This window comes from Sceloporus undulatus, chromosome 2 (assembly GCF_019175285.1).
Source record: "Sceloporus undulatus isolate JIND9_A2432 ecotype Alabama chromosome 2, SceUnd_v1.1, whole genome shotgun sequence".
NCBI classification, from domain to species: domain Eukaryota; kingdom Metazoa; phylum Chordata; class Lepidosauria; order Squamata; family Phrynosomatidae; genus Sceloporus; species Sceloporus undulatus.
Genome location: NC_056523.1, coordinates 42,515,326 through 42,532,029, shown reverse-complemented (window position 1 = coordinate 42,532,029; position 16,704 = coordinate 42,515,326). Strand labels below are relative to the sequence as shown.

Genomic DNA, 16,704 nt, shown 5'->3' with positions numbered 1-16,704 from the left:
GATGATGCAAGTAATCCCATCCTTTTTGGAATGCCCAAAGGACAAATACAGCACTTTCGATATCCACAGGCTTGCCATCTGTGGATTTAAGCATCTGCGGATGGCATGCCCCATTGCTTTCAATGGGGCTGTGTGCTTTGAGGATGATGGGATTTGAAGTCTCATGTTGTTCCTTATCCAAAATGAAGGATGGACTGTAAATGGGTCAGAGTTTTCAATCAGGCTTGAAATCCTAGAAGCAAAGATGTCTAAACTGTTTCTAATAGCACTGGTCAGCATGGACACATCATGAGGCAGCAGGACTCATTAGGAAGAACCTGATAAGGTGGAAGGCAGCAGGAAAAGAAGAAGACTGCATTATAGGCAGCAACACTCAAAGAAGCAACATCTGTCCTAAGTTTGGAATACCTGACCAGGGCTATTAGTAACAGGGTGACTTGGAGTTCTTTCATTCTTTGGGATATTCTAAGTTGAAGCCAACTTGACAGCAGCGTACAACAACAAAAATAAAATGTATGTCACTTTGCTAGAATCACATCAGCATCTAAAGTGGTAAGCGTTGGTGAATGAGGAAAAAAACTGAAAACAACACTGAAGATCATGAAAGGTAGGTGGAAAAGTTTTAATTCATTGTTGTGGCTCACATTGCTTCTAGCTGTAGCATAAACAGATTTTGAAATGAACAGTACTAATGAAATCCTCTTGTTTAAGATTTTCTGAGCTTTTTCTTTTGAACAGAAAGCCAACAGAGCTCTAATTAGAGCAATTAATCCCATGCTTGCAAATGTGCCTCTTTGTCAAAAGCAGTAAGTGACTATATCATTATACCTTTGGAGCCCTGTCTCTGGATGAATGTGTGATCTGTTGAACAAGGTCATGAGAGCTTAAACAAGCTTCTCACCTGGTCTAAAATAGTACAAGGAAAGCCATGTCTGAAAACCTTTTTGCATTAATGTAGCAATTAATCTAGTAATTAGGTGGCATGTAATTAGGTAGCAAAGTTTGGCACACTTTTCTTGCACCAAAAATAGCTTCATACAAGAAATAGAGTAGAAAACGAATGATATGAATGCATTTCCATTTGTTTTGTTCCCCATCTCGTCTTGTTTGAGAATGCTAATCCATTCTGAGCTGGAGTCCATCTTTCACAAATAGCTACAGCAGGGATTGCACACCATGCTTCTTGTTTTATATCTGTATCTGTATGAATATATAGCAATACACCAGGCTCAATGATTAGAAACTGTCTGTAATGCTCAGCACTCAGCTGTCAAACTAGCTACATAACCACAGAATATGATTACACATGAAAGATATGCATATTAGCTCAGTGGAATTGGACAAATGTTTGTGCTTCTGATTAATGTCTCATAAATAAAAATGAAAGCCACTCACTGGATTGTGGTGTTATTGACAATAACCAGATGGACATTGCCTTAGTAGGAAATTATGTAAATAGCTATCAGGGTATGGTGGGGGAACACTCTGGGGAATATAGATAATACAGAGTAGCATTTTGGATAGACAGAAGTGTTCTTGAAAGTTGTAAGGCTTGTTGTTGGAGTCACTATGTTCGATGGAGAACAATGACCATTCCATCTTCATAAATTCATGTTTCACAGAGACCCGAAGATATTTTAGTCATTCAACAATGCAACATTGTAGCATTGTATCAAGCCATTATTTACATGATGAAGGTATGTTTTGGGTATGTGGAAGGACCATAGCTAACGCAAAGCATATGGTCTATATACAAAAGGTACCACTTTCAACTGGCATTCCAAACAGAGGGTTTCCTTGTTAGCTGGACTAATGATCTGGCTCAGCTTAAAGCAGCTTCTTATAGTTCTGAAGTACATGCATGTACTATTCTCAAGATATTTTGGTTATCATGGACAACCAAATTGAAGAGAAGAGAGTTCTTGTTCTTGTTGTTGTTATTATTATTATATATTTATTTGTATTCCGCTCTTTACCCAGAACTGGGACTCAGAGCAGCTTCACAATATTTAAAAACAATACAATGGCAGTGGGACAGAGAGAAGGGCCTCCTCAGAGGATCTCAGGGGTTCACAATTAAAAACATAGAAAAGTGATACATTAAAACAGAATTAAATTGTTAGAAAATTAAAATAGATTACTTATTAAAAGAATAAAAATACAGTTAAAAAGGTAAAATTTTAAAACACTTAAAATGATACAACACGCTAGTCCTTTAAGAACATTGTTTTTAAAAGCCTGCCTGCATAAGAAGGTTTTAACCTGCCGGCAGAAGGCCAACAAGGAGAAAGCCATTCTGATCTCCCTGGGCAGGGAGTTCCAAAGTCTTGGGACAGCCACTGAGAAGGCCCTCTCTCACATTTCCATCAACTGAGCTTGTGATGGCAGTGGAACAGAGAGAAGGGCCTCTTCAGAGGATCTCAGGGGTTCATACCAGGAGATATAGTCTGCCAAATATCATGGACCTGAGCCATATAGAGCTTTATAGGTTATAACCAGCACTTTGAACTGTGCCCAGAAACAAAGTGGCAGCCAATTGACCTGTTTCAACAGAGGTGTTGTGTGATCTCTATAGCCTGCTCTAGTTAACAGCCTGGCTTTGGACCAGCTGAAGTTTTTGAACACTCTTCAAAGGCAGCCTCATGTAGAGCCCATTACAGTAGTTTAAACAGGATGTAACTAAGGCATGTACCACCAATGCCAGAACCGTCATCTCAAGGAATGGGTGCAGCTGGCACACAAGCTTGAAATGTGCAAAAGCACTTCTGGTCACTGCAGACATCGGGGCCTCCACATTCAAAACTGAGTCTAAGAGTACCCCCAAACTGCGAACCTGCATCTTCAGGAAGAGTGTAACCCCATTTAATACAGGCTGGATCCTTATTCCCTGATCTGCCTTCTGACTGACTAGGAGCACCTCTGTCTTGTCTGGATTAAGTTTCAACTTGTTTGCCTTCATCCAGTCTACTACTGATGACAGACACTGGTTTAGGACCAGGAAAACTTCCTTGGATTAAGATGGAAAGCAGTACAGTGGGCCCTCCCCTTATGTGGGGATCCATTCTGGATCCCACCGCATAAGGGGAAATCAGAGTATGCTGGAGCCCCATAGGAAGTAATGGGGCTCATGCCTATTGCGTGCAGCGGTGTAGCAGCACACCTGTGCCATGAGCACGCGCCCCATTAGTTCTTCTGGTGTGGCTTTCAGCATATAAAACGCGAGCGCACTGTAGTAGAGTTAAGTATCATCTGCATATTGATACGGTTTCCATAGTTTGGTATAATAAATGCTTTCTACTTCTCCATCCCAACTTTACCAAAAACTAACCTGCTCTTTGTTTTCATGCAGCAGTAGGTCTGCATGGACTTTCATGTTATCACTGGACTAAATTCTGTTCAGGTCTCTTCCACCAACAATAAAGGTTGATTTACCATTCAGTAATTGATTCAATGAAATTCCTCCAATTGGAACTAACAATTGGATTGAAGTTATGAAGTGTTTTGTTTATAAGGTCTCATATCACACAATAAACTCATCAATCTCTTAAGAGCCACATCTCAGACCCAAAGCCTTATGTTTGTTCCGTTATGCATAAATGGAGGACCAGAACATGAGAAAACCATTTTGTTTGTTCTTGGTTCTGCACTGTATTAAAATAAAACTGAAACCATTGTGAATGGAAATATAATTCAGGACACTGTCTTCTAAAAGTTTGTCTCATTTTCAAGCTATCTTTCATTGGATAGCAAATCAGGTTGCTAGGTTTCCTGCCTTGTTTATGTAGCAAAGGAGCCATCTCCTTTGCATGTATAAAGAGTCAAGAGTCTGGAAACACGAACCAATAAGTGTCTAATTGTAATGTGTCAGTAACAAGTTGTCTGTGCTCTTAAAGGGTTCATCTTGGGAAGTGATAATACTGAAATTTACAAGAGAAGTTTTCAAATGGTTGCAGTTTCAATACAAGCCAGTTTCAAGGTGGATCCAGGTTCTTCTGGAATTTAGGGCTAGCTCTTTTTGTTCACCTGTTAGGAATATTTTGTCCGTGTGCCCTCTCCCTTTTCACTCCCAAACCTATTTGATTGTGGCACTAAGGCCACAGTAGAAATCTGTTAGGATATTTTTTATATCCATTGATGCAGACATGGATATGAAGAATCAATGGGATGGACTTCAACAGAATCACTGCCAAGAATTTTCACATGGGGCCTCAAATGAAAATTAATTTTTTGGGGATTGTTTTTAGTTGAGCCCATTCAAATTTTTATTTTGGCATATTTCTCAATAATTTATCATCGATCCCTCTGTTGGTTCATTTTCACAATCCTTTTCACCGTACAGCTTAAAGATATGCAGTATTGTACATGTGGAACTATTTGTCACAAACCACCAAGACTTCAGGAAAAATGCTCCTAAACACAGGAATCTTAACAAATAACAGAATATTTATTACCAATAACTTTAAAAAAGATTACATCTCCTAGATCACTGATAAATATCATTTACAATGGGGAGAAAAACTACATAAGCTTTTTTTCTTTCATTTTCTTCGTTTTGTGGGTTTTTTTGTTTTTTGTTTTTACATAGAAGTAACCATATCAAACTAAGAAAGGAACACAGCTTGAAATACTGACAATATTTCTCTGGTTAACACCCCTGACTTACACAAGTGGAATTCTGGTTATGAATTACTTAATAAATATATTTTTTTAAAGGATTAAAAGTTAGCTTGTATTGTTCTGGAAGCAAAAGAGACAAGTTACAGGCAAATTTAAGCTATTAGGAAGAACAAATGATAAACCTCTGCAGTGCATTTTTAAATTTTGGGGAAAAATTAATAGAAAAGTCTTATCATTTTAATTATCATTGATCCATCTGAGCACACTTACAAAAATTTTCCATAGTAAGAAATCTCTTTTGTATTAATATACTTTTCTTATAAATTTTAAACTTGATCCAGTACTGTGCCAGACTCTAGGGCACACAGAAGCTCTGCGTGTGTAGATTTGTGTAGAACTTCACGTCTACATTAAAAGCTCTGCATGCACACTTTGCATGAACACATTGGATCATTCACCAAACTATGCTCCAGTACAAGCTTTACTGGAATGAATGGAGGCTGCATGAAATGACTTTATGTAGGATTGTACTCACATTTGAATTCAATTTTATTCACACGCTAGACATGTATGACAACCTGGTCAATAAAACTGAACCTTGATCTTTTGAACACAAAGCAACAGGTTCTGATCAAGATAGCAGGTTCTTTGCTAGCCAGGAGGATTGGAAATCTTAAAAACAAAGCAACTATTTGGAAGTGCATAGAGACACCCGGACATAACATTTTTAATGGAAAAAAGCCTTCTTAGATCAGTAATTCAGAAGAATGTTATTATCTTTAGCTTATGACCTATAGTCAAACAAAATCTTATAAACATGAGTAACTGTGTAGTTAAATTTATGAACTCAATCTATAGAGAATTACAGTTAACTTTTCCCTGTCAAAAGAAATATCTGTTCAGACAAGAAGTCAGCATGATTATATTTCATTTAAAGTCTCCCAGAATCACAGACGTCCTGATTAAAATTGTGAAAATCCAAAATTACATATATTGGTCAACTGATGGAATTTCAGACTTTCACCACATTCAGAATCTTGTTATGTCTTATAGCAGTGTCTGTTTCAATTTACCATTGGCGTGATGACAGCTAAATGGAATGAACAGAAATATAATATTTGTTTAATGTTAGAGAAAGCTAAATTAGTACATTCAGATAAAAATCTTGATAAGCATCATCAAAATATTAGCTAGATGATTATTATTATGTGCTTGACTTAACAACAGGTGGAAAGCAAATGCATTAATTTATTTGAATCATCTGATCGTCAGAAAACACAATCTTGTATAGGAAAAGCATTGGATGGAAATGAGATCATTGTAACAGCTTTAAATAGTGACATGGTCCATCCCTTCCACATAGATTGGAAGGATCCTCAAAACTATTACCTCTTCTGTGCCGGTCAGCCCTCAGTTGCTGTGCCAGGGGCATATGCCCTGCTCCCCATGTACGTCTATGTAACATCACACTCCTTTCTTTTCCTTGTGAGAAAAGCCTATGCTTAGGGACCTGGAGAGGAGTAACTCATTAAACTAGACCAAAATGAGAGCCTCATCTTATCAGCAATGTGTGTCTGAAACTTGAGGATGACCAAATGAAGGGGAAGGGGAAGAAGAAAAAGCTTCATAGCATACATAGAGGAATCCCTTCTGTTTACAGACACCTTGAAGGACAGATCAAGGCCAAGAATTCCTTCAATATGCACTCTTGAAAAACTATACAATCAATTCAAAACTGATTACTGAGGACTTCGACCTTCTGGCCATAAAACATTCCAAAACCATATATATATATTTGCAAGGTTAATGTCATCAGTAGTATTTTATAGCAGAGGGGAAATGAAATCAATATCTACATCATATGTTAACTTTAAAAAAGTCTATAAAACACTAAATATATAATAAAAAATATGCATATAAGGACATATGTAAACTGCTTTGGTAACATCATATTACAGATGTTTTCAGTGCATTGCAGAGTTTCCAAGGAAACTTCAGACAAAGCTATATTTGCTTTGAGGAAGTACCGTATAATGCCATTCCTAGAGAAGCATAAAACATTTTTTCCAGTAGTAAGATGTACTTGAACAACAATATTACTTAGTACTGGGTGTCTTCAAAACAACTAGCTAAATGTTGCTTAGTTATATCATAAACAGGAAGTCCTTTAGATATTTTTTGTCATAAACTTGATCTAGCTGTGAGGGAAATCATTATTGTGCTGATGGCCGACAGTGTGCAGGCGTTTGATGTAGAAGCACTCGATCCTCTTGCGTATGCATCTAGGAGGATAGAAACAAGAAATCAAGACATTTCATATACTCTGCTTCATATATGTCAACAAATGATATATTTGCTTCAACAATACTGCCCTCAATATCATGAAAAATGTGTTGTCTACAACTGATTTGAATAAAATACTTTTATATTAAGACAGTAATGTGAAATATGTTTGGGGAGGGTGAGAGAATTTGTCTAGTCTGTTGTTCCTGCTTCATATCCACTGAAATGTTATTACATGAAGTTTCCCCATCAGCAGGAGTGCATTGTTATCTTATTTTTGAGCATGATATTGTATCAATTGGGGTGACGGTTCTGTCACATGAATGGAAGGATGAAATGAAGTAACATTTGAAAAGTGGTGCACTTGGAAAGAAGTTACTTTACTAGGACTTTACTAGTACAACAAGTCATATTATCTAGTTACTTTAAAATGTCACTTTGGGACATTTTAAAGGGCATTTTCACAGAGACTTTTAAACTCTTACGTAATTCTATGGTTAGAAAACACAATCCTATAATTCTTTAAAAAAAAGAAAAGAGTAACAGAAAAAATAATAGGCAATGTAAGTGGTAATGTAACTGATATACTGCAATACTGATAAACTGACCTATGTTTTAAAAAGTACAAGTCATATATAACAATAATAATAAGTCGATGGGGTGGAGGTATAAGAGAAGGAAATATATGAGCAGGGTCAGTGCTAAATTCTTTCATCCTATGCACATGTATGCGTGTGCAGACACATGCACATACACTTTAACACCCTCCTGCTGTGTGCTACAACTAGACATGAGGAGGGGAGGATTAACACTTCTGTCCCCATTTGCAACCTTCCCAACTAGCTTCCCATGAAAATTAGCAATATGAATGCTGTTGGAAAACTCAAGGTATGGTCCCATACTTTTCTCTGAGAACTGGAAAAACTTGACACAAGGAAAAATACACAATGATTTGGGGACAATCAGCATAAGGGAAAAACTGTGAATGCATTTCTACAATGGCTTATACAAGTGGTCATGCAGTGCTCTAATAGGTAGAGTCTAAAAACAAAGTGTGAATGGGAATTCTGCTTGTGTCAACTTGAACACTACATAGTCAAATCATGTGAGCTTGTTTGTACTGGCACAGTGTGTGTCTCTACTCATTCATTAGTGTACTTGGTTAATAACTGTCAGTTTAATGCAAGTTTTGATAACGTGGTTTGCAGTTGTAGATTTTTTTTAATGGATGCTGTGAATGTTTGGAGTGATTTTTGGTTGAAAGACAGGCAGTAAAATAAATAATTACAATCCAAGCAAACTAGCCATTATATTTATATGAAATAAATGTAGCTATTTTAAATGGTCAGATATGAACACACACACATACACACATTAAATGTCTTTTAATCTTTTAGTGTAATGACTCCAATCTTCGTTCTGAGAAACTAGGTGCGAAAGTGAGAGAAGAAAAGATTTTTGCTTTGTATGTCACCATGGTGATAACATGTAGACAAAAATGCTCTTACTTGATATCTTTGGAATTCGGATTTGCTCGCTGCTATTGCCGTCTCCTCCATCACTAAATGGCTTTATTTCTATGATGTAATCTTCATCGAAAGGCAGAGAAAGTTCTACAGATGTTTTGTTAGTTTCTATTATAGAGGTACTGCTTTGTCTATTCCATCTGTAAAAAACCTAAAGCGCCATATATTTGGCCAAGAGAAAAGAAAGAATAGAAGGTACAGACTTAGATTGACAATAGACATGGCTTCTTTTTCTATGGCTATAACTAATTCTCATATTTTCCATTTTTGAAAGTATCTTAATTTCCAGAACACACAAGGACTCCTATCTTAGTGTACATAAACAGCGTAATTGATCACGTGAGATTTCCCATCCTTTCTGTCATGTTACAGAGCTCTTCTAACACTCACCACCTCTGTGAGATCAGGACTGATCATGTGATATTGTCCACAACCTAAAAATACTTTGCCAGCATTTTATCAAATCTAATGTGCTTTTCATGCTGGGAAGTGTAGGGAATTGACATTTTTCTGTTTCATTTCTGAACTGAGTTTGGAACCAGGTCTAGTTTTGGGACAAAGAATTCAACGCAAAAATATTTTTCTGGTGCAAACACCTAGGCCTCAGTGCAAAGTAGTGTGCTGTAGTGTTGAACTGATGCAATGATCTCTGCAACAAGTGACATGTAGCTGATCTGTGAAAAGCTTTGCAGGTACAGAGGTAACAGGCAGGCAAGCAAGCAAACATTAAACACAATTCTCTCATAGGCTTATCAAAATGTAAGATTATGTACAAAAAGTGGATAGATTTTAGTTTCCCTCCCCTTCATACTAGTAAAAGGAAACCATCCACTGAATCTGAATGATAGGAGATTTAAGATAGGCAAAAGAAAATGTTACAGTATATGATATACATTACTATGAATAGTTACAATTGCTATATATCACTTCCAATATGAGAGACAGTATGCCCTCCCATCTCTTGGAGAACATGCGCAGGAGGAAAGTGCTATTATAGTCCTGCTTCTGACATTTTTAGAAGTATCTGCCTGCCACTTGTGGGAGTTGGATGTTGCACTAGATGGGTCTTTGATGCCACAAGCCATTCTGACACTCCTATGTAGGAGGAGCCCTGGTGGCACTATAGCTAATGCCAGTACTGCAGCCACAACATTGTGAGTCCATCCTTTTGTACATCAGTAAAATGAGTACCCAGCTTGTTGGGGGCAATTGGCTTACAGGTTGTAAACCTCTCAGAGACTGCTTAGTTCAGTATGAAGCGGTAAAGAAATATAAATGTTATTGCTCCTACAGTTAACAAGTGTTACATGAAATCTTTTCTACCAATGCAACAGTACAAAATAGCTATATTTCATTAGGCTAAGCAGGATGTGTCATGCTCACTCTCCAACTATATGGAATATATTACAGTAATTAGTAGAAGAATGATTGGGAGTGTGCACCAGCACAAGTGCTAAAGTCAAGCTTTGCCCTGAGGTGCTATATTTTGTCTAATTTGGGTTTGCTCCTCACAGAGCCATTGGTAATTAATTCCACAGACCTGCAATAATTTTTTTCACCAATATTGTAGTTCTTTTTAATTATTTTTGAGTGCTGAATCTGAAAAGCACAATAAAAATGCCACATCATAGGTTCCCCCCCACACACAAATTCCATATTTTTATCAATTCAGTTGTTATTCAGCTTGAAGTGCAGACATTGATGTTTCAGCATGATTTCTTTCAGTGCTTTTGAATGCATTTTTATGTTTCATATCAGTGAATTGAAGTGTTTTGAAAGTCTATTAGAAGACTTTAACCTCTTACTTTTTGCAGGATAATTCTTTGCAGGATCATTTCATTCAATCACATATTGTCAAAGCAAGTTGTGAAAAAAACTGTATGTGATTGAGCAAATCTGAGGTCATTTTTGGATTTAGAACACCAAATTCCTATAAAAGCAGCATGCATTTTTAACAATGTTTTTATGACCCTCAGTTTTGCAGGTCCGTGTTCTTGTGAAGATGTGAAGGATATTGAAGGGATGTCATATTGAGGAGGGAGCAAGCTTGTTTTCTGCTGCTCCAGAGACTAGGACCCGGAGCAATGGATGCAAGCTGCAGGAAAAGAGATTTCACCTCAACATTAGGAGGAATTTCCTGACAGTAAGGGCTGTTCGACAGTGGAACACACTCCTTCCTCGGAGTGTAGTGGAGTCTCCCTCCTTGGAGGTCTTCAAATGGAGGCTGGATGGCCATCTGTCGGGGATGCTTTGATCTGGATTTCCTGCATGGCAGGGGGTTGGACTGGATGGCCCTTGCGGTCTCTTCCAACTCTATGATTCTATGATTCTATGATATTTTAATGCCATCGGAACCATAGGAAGAGCATACCCAAAGTTAATTAGATATTCACTCTAATCCTTTACATATTTACTGGAAAGCAATGTCTCTGTCTTTAACAGTAGATTACCAAGGGTACTTATGATCACAATTGAAGTGAACTGTTTGACTCAGTTTCTAATCCATTATTCAAGTTACATTTTCACATATAATTAATCTGCTGCATGGTAAAGTCAATGCTACAAGATATACCAGTGTCTTGCCATAATGACAAGTTACTATATTCTTTGCTGCCCATTACCTACTTTGTATCCTTTCACCTCAGATTCATTATTCTGTGCTTTTACTTGATCCCAATTCAATATTATCTTCGAGTCTGATGAATTCCATATAATGTTTCCAGGAGGCTGACTTGGTGCTAAATTTAAAACATTAGAAATTGAATGTTATTACCTAGCAAGGTTTTCTTTGTTGAATCACTATATACTTTCTATGGAGCTTTGAACTCCTTTATTTGATAAGTTAATAAGCTGTTGGACAAGCATGTATATTCAAAGTCATTAGTAGATAGGATGTGAATAAATGCTGCACATGAAAAAGAGAGTTGGATGGCAATTCAATGTGAAGGTGACTAACAGGAGATCTTATTGTAACCATGAAGATAAATATTTGTTTCCTTTCCAGCTAGTTTCCATTTTTTTACCTTGATTAATAAAATCACAGAAATAGCTAACTTTTGTATGGGCCACTTGCAAAAGCAAAATAGAGTAAGTCCTGATAATATGAAAGACGTGCTCCCTTAACACTCACGTGGCTTTTTGGTTGTTACATTGACTACAGCACTGGAAGGTCCCATCCCTGCTGTGTTGTAAGCTTTGACAGCCAAGTGATACAATGCATTGCCCTTCAAGTTGCTAATTTTTGCAAATGTCTGGTTGGTCATGGTTTTCATTCTTCCAGCCTGCTCCTCCTTATCGCCATGTTTCCAGTATCTAACCTGCAGAAATAAAATGCATGTTTTCTTATTTGAACTTCCCAACTGCATGGATGCATTCTTTCCTTTACTCTGTTTTACTGTTAGTTGCTTTAAATCCCATTCCTGGAGAAAAGCAGAATATGCATCTAGTAAGTAAATAAGCAAACAGCTGAAAATACCCTCTGGGAGAAGGTCATACATTCCCCCCACAGACAGTTAGACTTGTACTGTCAGAACTGTATCTGATAAAAATTGCAATTGTTTTCTTAAAACTATTGTTCCAATTTTCTATAATCAAGAATTCACTTCTTTTAGTTCCTTCTTCTCTCTTCTATGTCATTTAAATATTTATTATTATTAACCTTTATTTATGAAGCGCTGTAAATTTACACAGCGCTGTAAACAAACATCTCCTGGGGATAATTCTGTTTTAGGCTAATCTTGTCCAATAGTTTATTTGAAGTTCAGCCTTCTTGTGGACCACGATAGTCCATAGCTGCACCTGTTAAAACTAGTGGCCAATTGACCTATTAGGATATTTTCTGGAACAAAGGGACCAGGTGCTTTTATTGTGAAATAATACAGCCTTAATATTACCTTTATTATGGCAAATGTTTCTATAAGTCTTAACATGACTTTTACTATGACAAAAAGATCTAAGGTGACTTAGTCCTAGAAGAGATCATTTTTAGGACTTTTGTTTTAGCACCTTTCCATAGATCTTACCATTGCCTCCATTTCAGGAGGTTACAGCCATTCAGAATAGTTCTCTCATGCATGAAACCAGTAGTCAGCACATCTGACCACTGCAGCAATCTTTATGAAGGTCAAGTTTATAGTCCTTAACATCCCACTTAAGTGCTTTGATCGCAAGAAACTGCTGAATGGACAGACCCATGGGGAGGACAATCCCCTTGCCAAAGCCATTTCCAATTTTAATTTCTAGTCTTATACGCTTTAAAAACTGCTACTAAACTTGGGGGCGAGTGAGATGCTTACAGTGTATGTGAGAAGGTGGTTCACATTTAAAACATAATATACAGCAAATTTGCCTCAAGTGTGGCTGTGGCCCTGTTGCTGTGTGTTAAGTATTTTTAATCTGTTTATGCTGATATTATTTGTGGATTTTGCAATTAGTTCCTCCCTTTGCACAGTGTAATAGGAATGACAAACACATGTGAAAGCCCACTGACATCAGCTGAATTAGTTTTTTTAGTTTAAACAATTTAAACACACTTCCCATGCCATGCATCTGCACTGCAGAAATAATGTGGTTTGACACCACTTAAATTGCCCTGGCTCAATGCTATGGCATCCTGGGATTTATAGTTTGTTGTGGCACCAGACCTCACTGACAGAGAAGGCTAAATATTTCACAAAACTACAAATCCTAAAATTCCATAGCATTGAGCCATGGCAGATAAAGCACTCTCAAACTGCATTATTTCTGCTGTGCAGATCTAGCAGTTCAGACCTCAGATGAAACTAATATGAAGGACAGAGGATCAACAGAGTCAGCGTCTTAACCACTTGAGCCACTGAGGTGAATTATTTGTAGGTTTGACCTTCTAGACTGAGAAAGGAGGGTAACAGTGTAGAATTCAAGGAAAGAAACAGTGGTGACACATAGTGACTGAAACTAGCTAGCTAGCCTGGTTTTGTTTATATCATAGTTTATGTCATAGAGTAGGTTTGCAGTATTTTTTTTCTTTATGCTTAACCTGAACTAACTCTATCAGTGGACTTCCTAGGTCCCAAGCTTGCCCCATCAGAGACAAAAGGACACACACACATGCCTTGTCCATTTTGGAGATGACCTCCTCCCCCTTACATATAGGGATTGGGCAAAAAAAATGAAGAGATAAAGGTGGCAGGCAGAAGCCCTAGGGAAAAAAAGCAAAGTGGGTGGGCTTCATGCCACGTAGTTATAAGCAGTGTGAGTTATAAGGCTAATGGTGCCATTTATGGTCCTACCTCATAGCCCTGTATTCTCCCTTTGCTCTGCATTTCTGGTGACATGGACCAAAATACTTCTACTTCTGAAGCAGAAAGGCTTTTGGCAAAGATGCTGGTTGGAGCTCTGTTGGGCTCTGAAAAGAAAGAACAAAGGTTTGGTGGTAAGTTCATGTTAATGGCCACAACTTTTCTTCATCATAATAACATTTTGGAATGCAGTGTAAAAGCCAGCGGTGTAGCTAACAACTATAAAAATACTATAATGCTAACACAGAAATGTACTGCTATTGCCTTCTCCAACTTGATGTCCTCCGCTTATAGTTCCCCTCATTCAACAGCCAGTGTAGCTGGCTGGAATAAGAGAGGTGGTGATCCAACACATTTGGAGGGCACCCATTTGGAGAAGGTTGTATTATTACCATTTTAAGACAATCTTTGAACAGATTTAAACTCAGTATACATGCATACTACTGGGCATAGGGCCAACCCTAATAGAACTAACACGGTGCCATTAAATGTCAGAATTAAAATTTCAAATTGCAAAAATGTTTTCACTTAAGAACAATTTAATATACTCTGTTCCTTAAATGAATGCTCTCACTCTTTCTGATGCATATTATCAAAGATAACGTCATCATTATTAATATGCATTTACAGGAGATTGGATTCTAAAATTGGCTACATGCCATTTATTACAAGCAGGCCTGGACATCAGCTGAATATGCTAATAATAATATAGATACAAGGCCATTTCATAAACAGCTATCAAATCAAGTCAAGACCTTACCTTCATCAGCTGAATAAACAACTGTGACGTGGCTGAAAGGACCTTCTCCTTTGTTGTTGTACACACCCACTTTGACTTCATAACGTGAAAATGGTGGTAGACTCTCATTCCGAAACACGTATTTGGAGGCATCTGGAGATGCCACTACTGTTTGCATCCAACTTAATGTCCCAACTGGACGAAAAGCAACCACATAACCAAATCCACCTCCATTCTGCAACTCTTCAGGAACTGTCTGTAACAAGAGAAGCATGGAAGCATGTATCTATGTATGTATGTATTTACAACTGAGATTTTCTGCATGGCACAGAGGAGCAATCCACTTGTTCGTTCACTCATTTATTTATCTGTTGGATTTGTATCCAGCCATTCTCCTGGATACAGCTTCAGAAAATCTAAAGTTTTATTAGTGGTAGGTCTGTTACCTGAAACTTGGTAGAGTCTATGTGGGCAAAGTAGCCTTTTTACTTTTCTCCACTGTGGAAGGCTTTTTTCTTTTCTTTTTGAAGAAAAGATACTTTCCACAGTTACTGACTCTGAAAATGTGAATGGGCCTGTGAACATGTGAGGATCATTTTGACCTAGCCTTAGCTGGCATGTATCCATTTCATTTCATACTCAAACAGAATGGAAGGTAGTGAATTAATTTCTTCTTATCTACATGCAGCATTGTTTTTGGTTCTGTTCTGCCTCACTATGGCCCCATCTATATTTTACTTTCTTGCACAGATTTTACTGGATCTTTTTCCTGGAACATTTGATTAAGTATATAGGATATATAGAGCTAGTGGCAAAATAAATAAATAAATAAATAAACAAACAAATAAATAATAAAGGAAGCAGTGGGATGTTCACATTATATCGTGGGCCTTTGGTATCCTCTAGGATTTGGTTCCCAACTGTGGATACCTAACTCAAATCCCATTATTTACAACACAAAGTAAAATGGTGTCCCTTATATAAAGTGGCAAAATCAAGCTTTGCTTTTTGGTATTATAGCAAATATTTTCAAGCTATGGATGGTTGAACCTGTGGATGCAGAATCCATGGGTATGGCGGGTTGACAGTATTTTTGCTTTTTTATGAGCTGGCGTGATTTGGATAAAAGGTTAGCAACTGTGTGGGTATCTCCCCCTTCCTGGACTGCTGATTTCCTTAGCAAAACACTTTAACTTCCATTAATTTTGTATCAAGACCTAGTTCTCCTTTTTAAAGGCAGCAAAGCATAGGCATCTGTAGCTGCTCAAATCACAAAGATTCTGCTCCCTTGTGTGTCATTTCTACCTTACCAGACAGAGCACATAGTTAGTTTTGATGCAAAGGGCATGACCTAATTTAACTATGCTGTGAACTCCAACATGACAGGAAACGCATGTTGAAGTGTGATGCAGAGTAGCAGGCAAATGCTGTCTGATGCCAGATCGCTTTCACATTTAGGTCACTAGGTGCAATCCTTCCGCCAATTATCTAGTCCTCAGTAAGGAAGCCAAAGAAACGAAAAGCCTCATTGTAGGAATATCATTTTTAGAATGCTACATAAGGGCAGTTTTACGTTCCATGAAGCCAGCCAGATTAGCCTATGCTTAGGTCCTTTTTTTAGAATATAGAAGTACAATTGCTTCTTTGTGGATTTGAGGAAGCTACTGTGGCATCCATGCCCATTGTTAAAAAAAATATATACATCATACTTATTGCAGTTTATGGGTTGAAAAATTTAAACTTTATTTTGCAACTTTTATATGTTTTAATGATTTGTTTTGTTGTTAGTATGTGTTCAAGTCATTTCTGATTTAACGGCAACCCTAAGGAACCTATCATGGTGTTTTCTGGCAGGTTTCTTCAGAGGGGTTTTGTCATTGCACTCTCCTGAATTTGAGAGAGTTGACTTACCCAAGGTCACCCAGTGGGTTTTGGTCAAGCCAGGATTCAAACATTTTATACCTTTGATTTTGATTTAACCGTGTTTCAAAATTTTTTGTTTTTGTTATTTTGGTTGGTGAGCCACTTGGGTCCTACTCCAGGGGGCATATAAAAAAATTTTAAAAAACTGGACAATAGTTTTAGTACTTTGAAATAGGTTTGGGGGTGGGGGGGGGTGAGGGAAGGAATCAATGGAATAATGAGCTCTAACAGGTTTTGAATTTAGCATACGGGTAATGAAGCAAATACTAAAAAAAAAAAAACTTTGACTTTTTTTTTTTGGTTTAAGTCTCAGGAAGTGAAGAACAGCAATGTGTCT

At 37.5% G+C, this 16,704-nt stretch overlaps 1 protein-coding gene across 1 annotated transcript in view; it reads right to left on the bottom strand.

The window, feature by feature from the left end:
- Positions 1–4,423: 4,423 nt before the first annotated feature.
- The window catches only part of LOC121922547 (contactin-4-like), a 418,703-nt gene continuing 406,422 nt past the window's right edge, over positions 4,424–16,704 (bottom strand). Inside the window, 6 exon segments of the mRNA XM_042452129.1 lie at positions 4,424–6,899; positions 8,409–8,577; positions 11,052–11,164; positions 11,557–11,743; positions 13,697–13,812; positions 14,466–14,700. Of these exon segments, the coding sequence (XP_042308063.1) occupies positions 6,799–6,899; positions 8,409–8,577; positions 11,052–11,164; positions 11,557–11,743; positions 13,697–13,812; positions 14,466–14,700 (921 nt within the window). The 3' untranslated portion in view covers positions 4,424–6,798.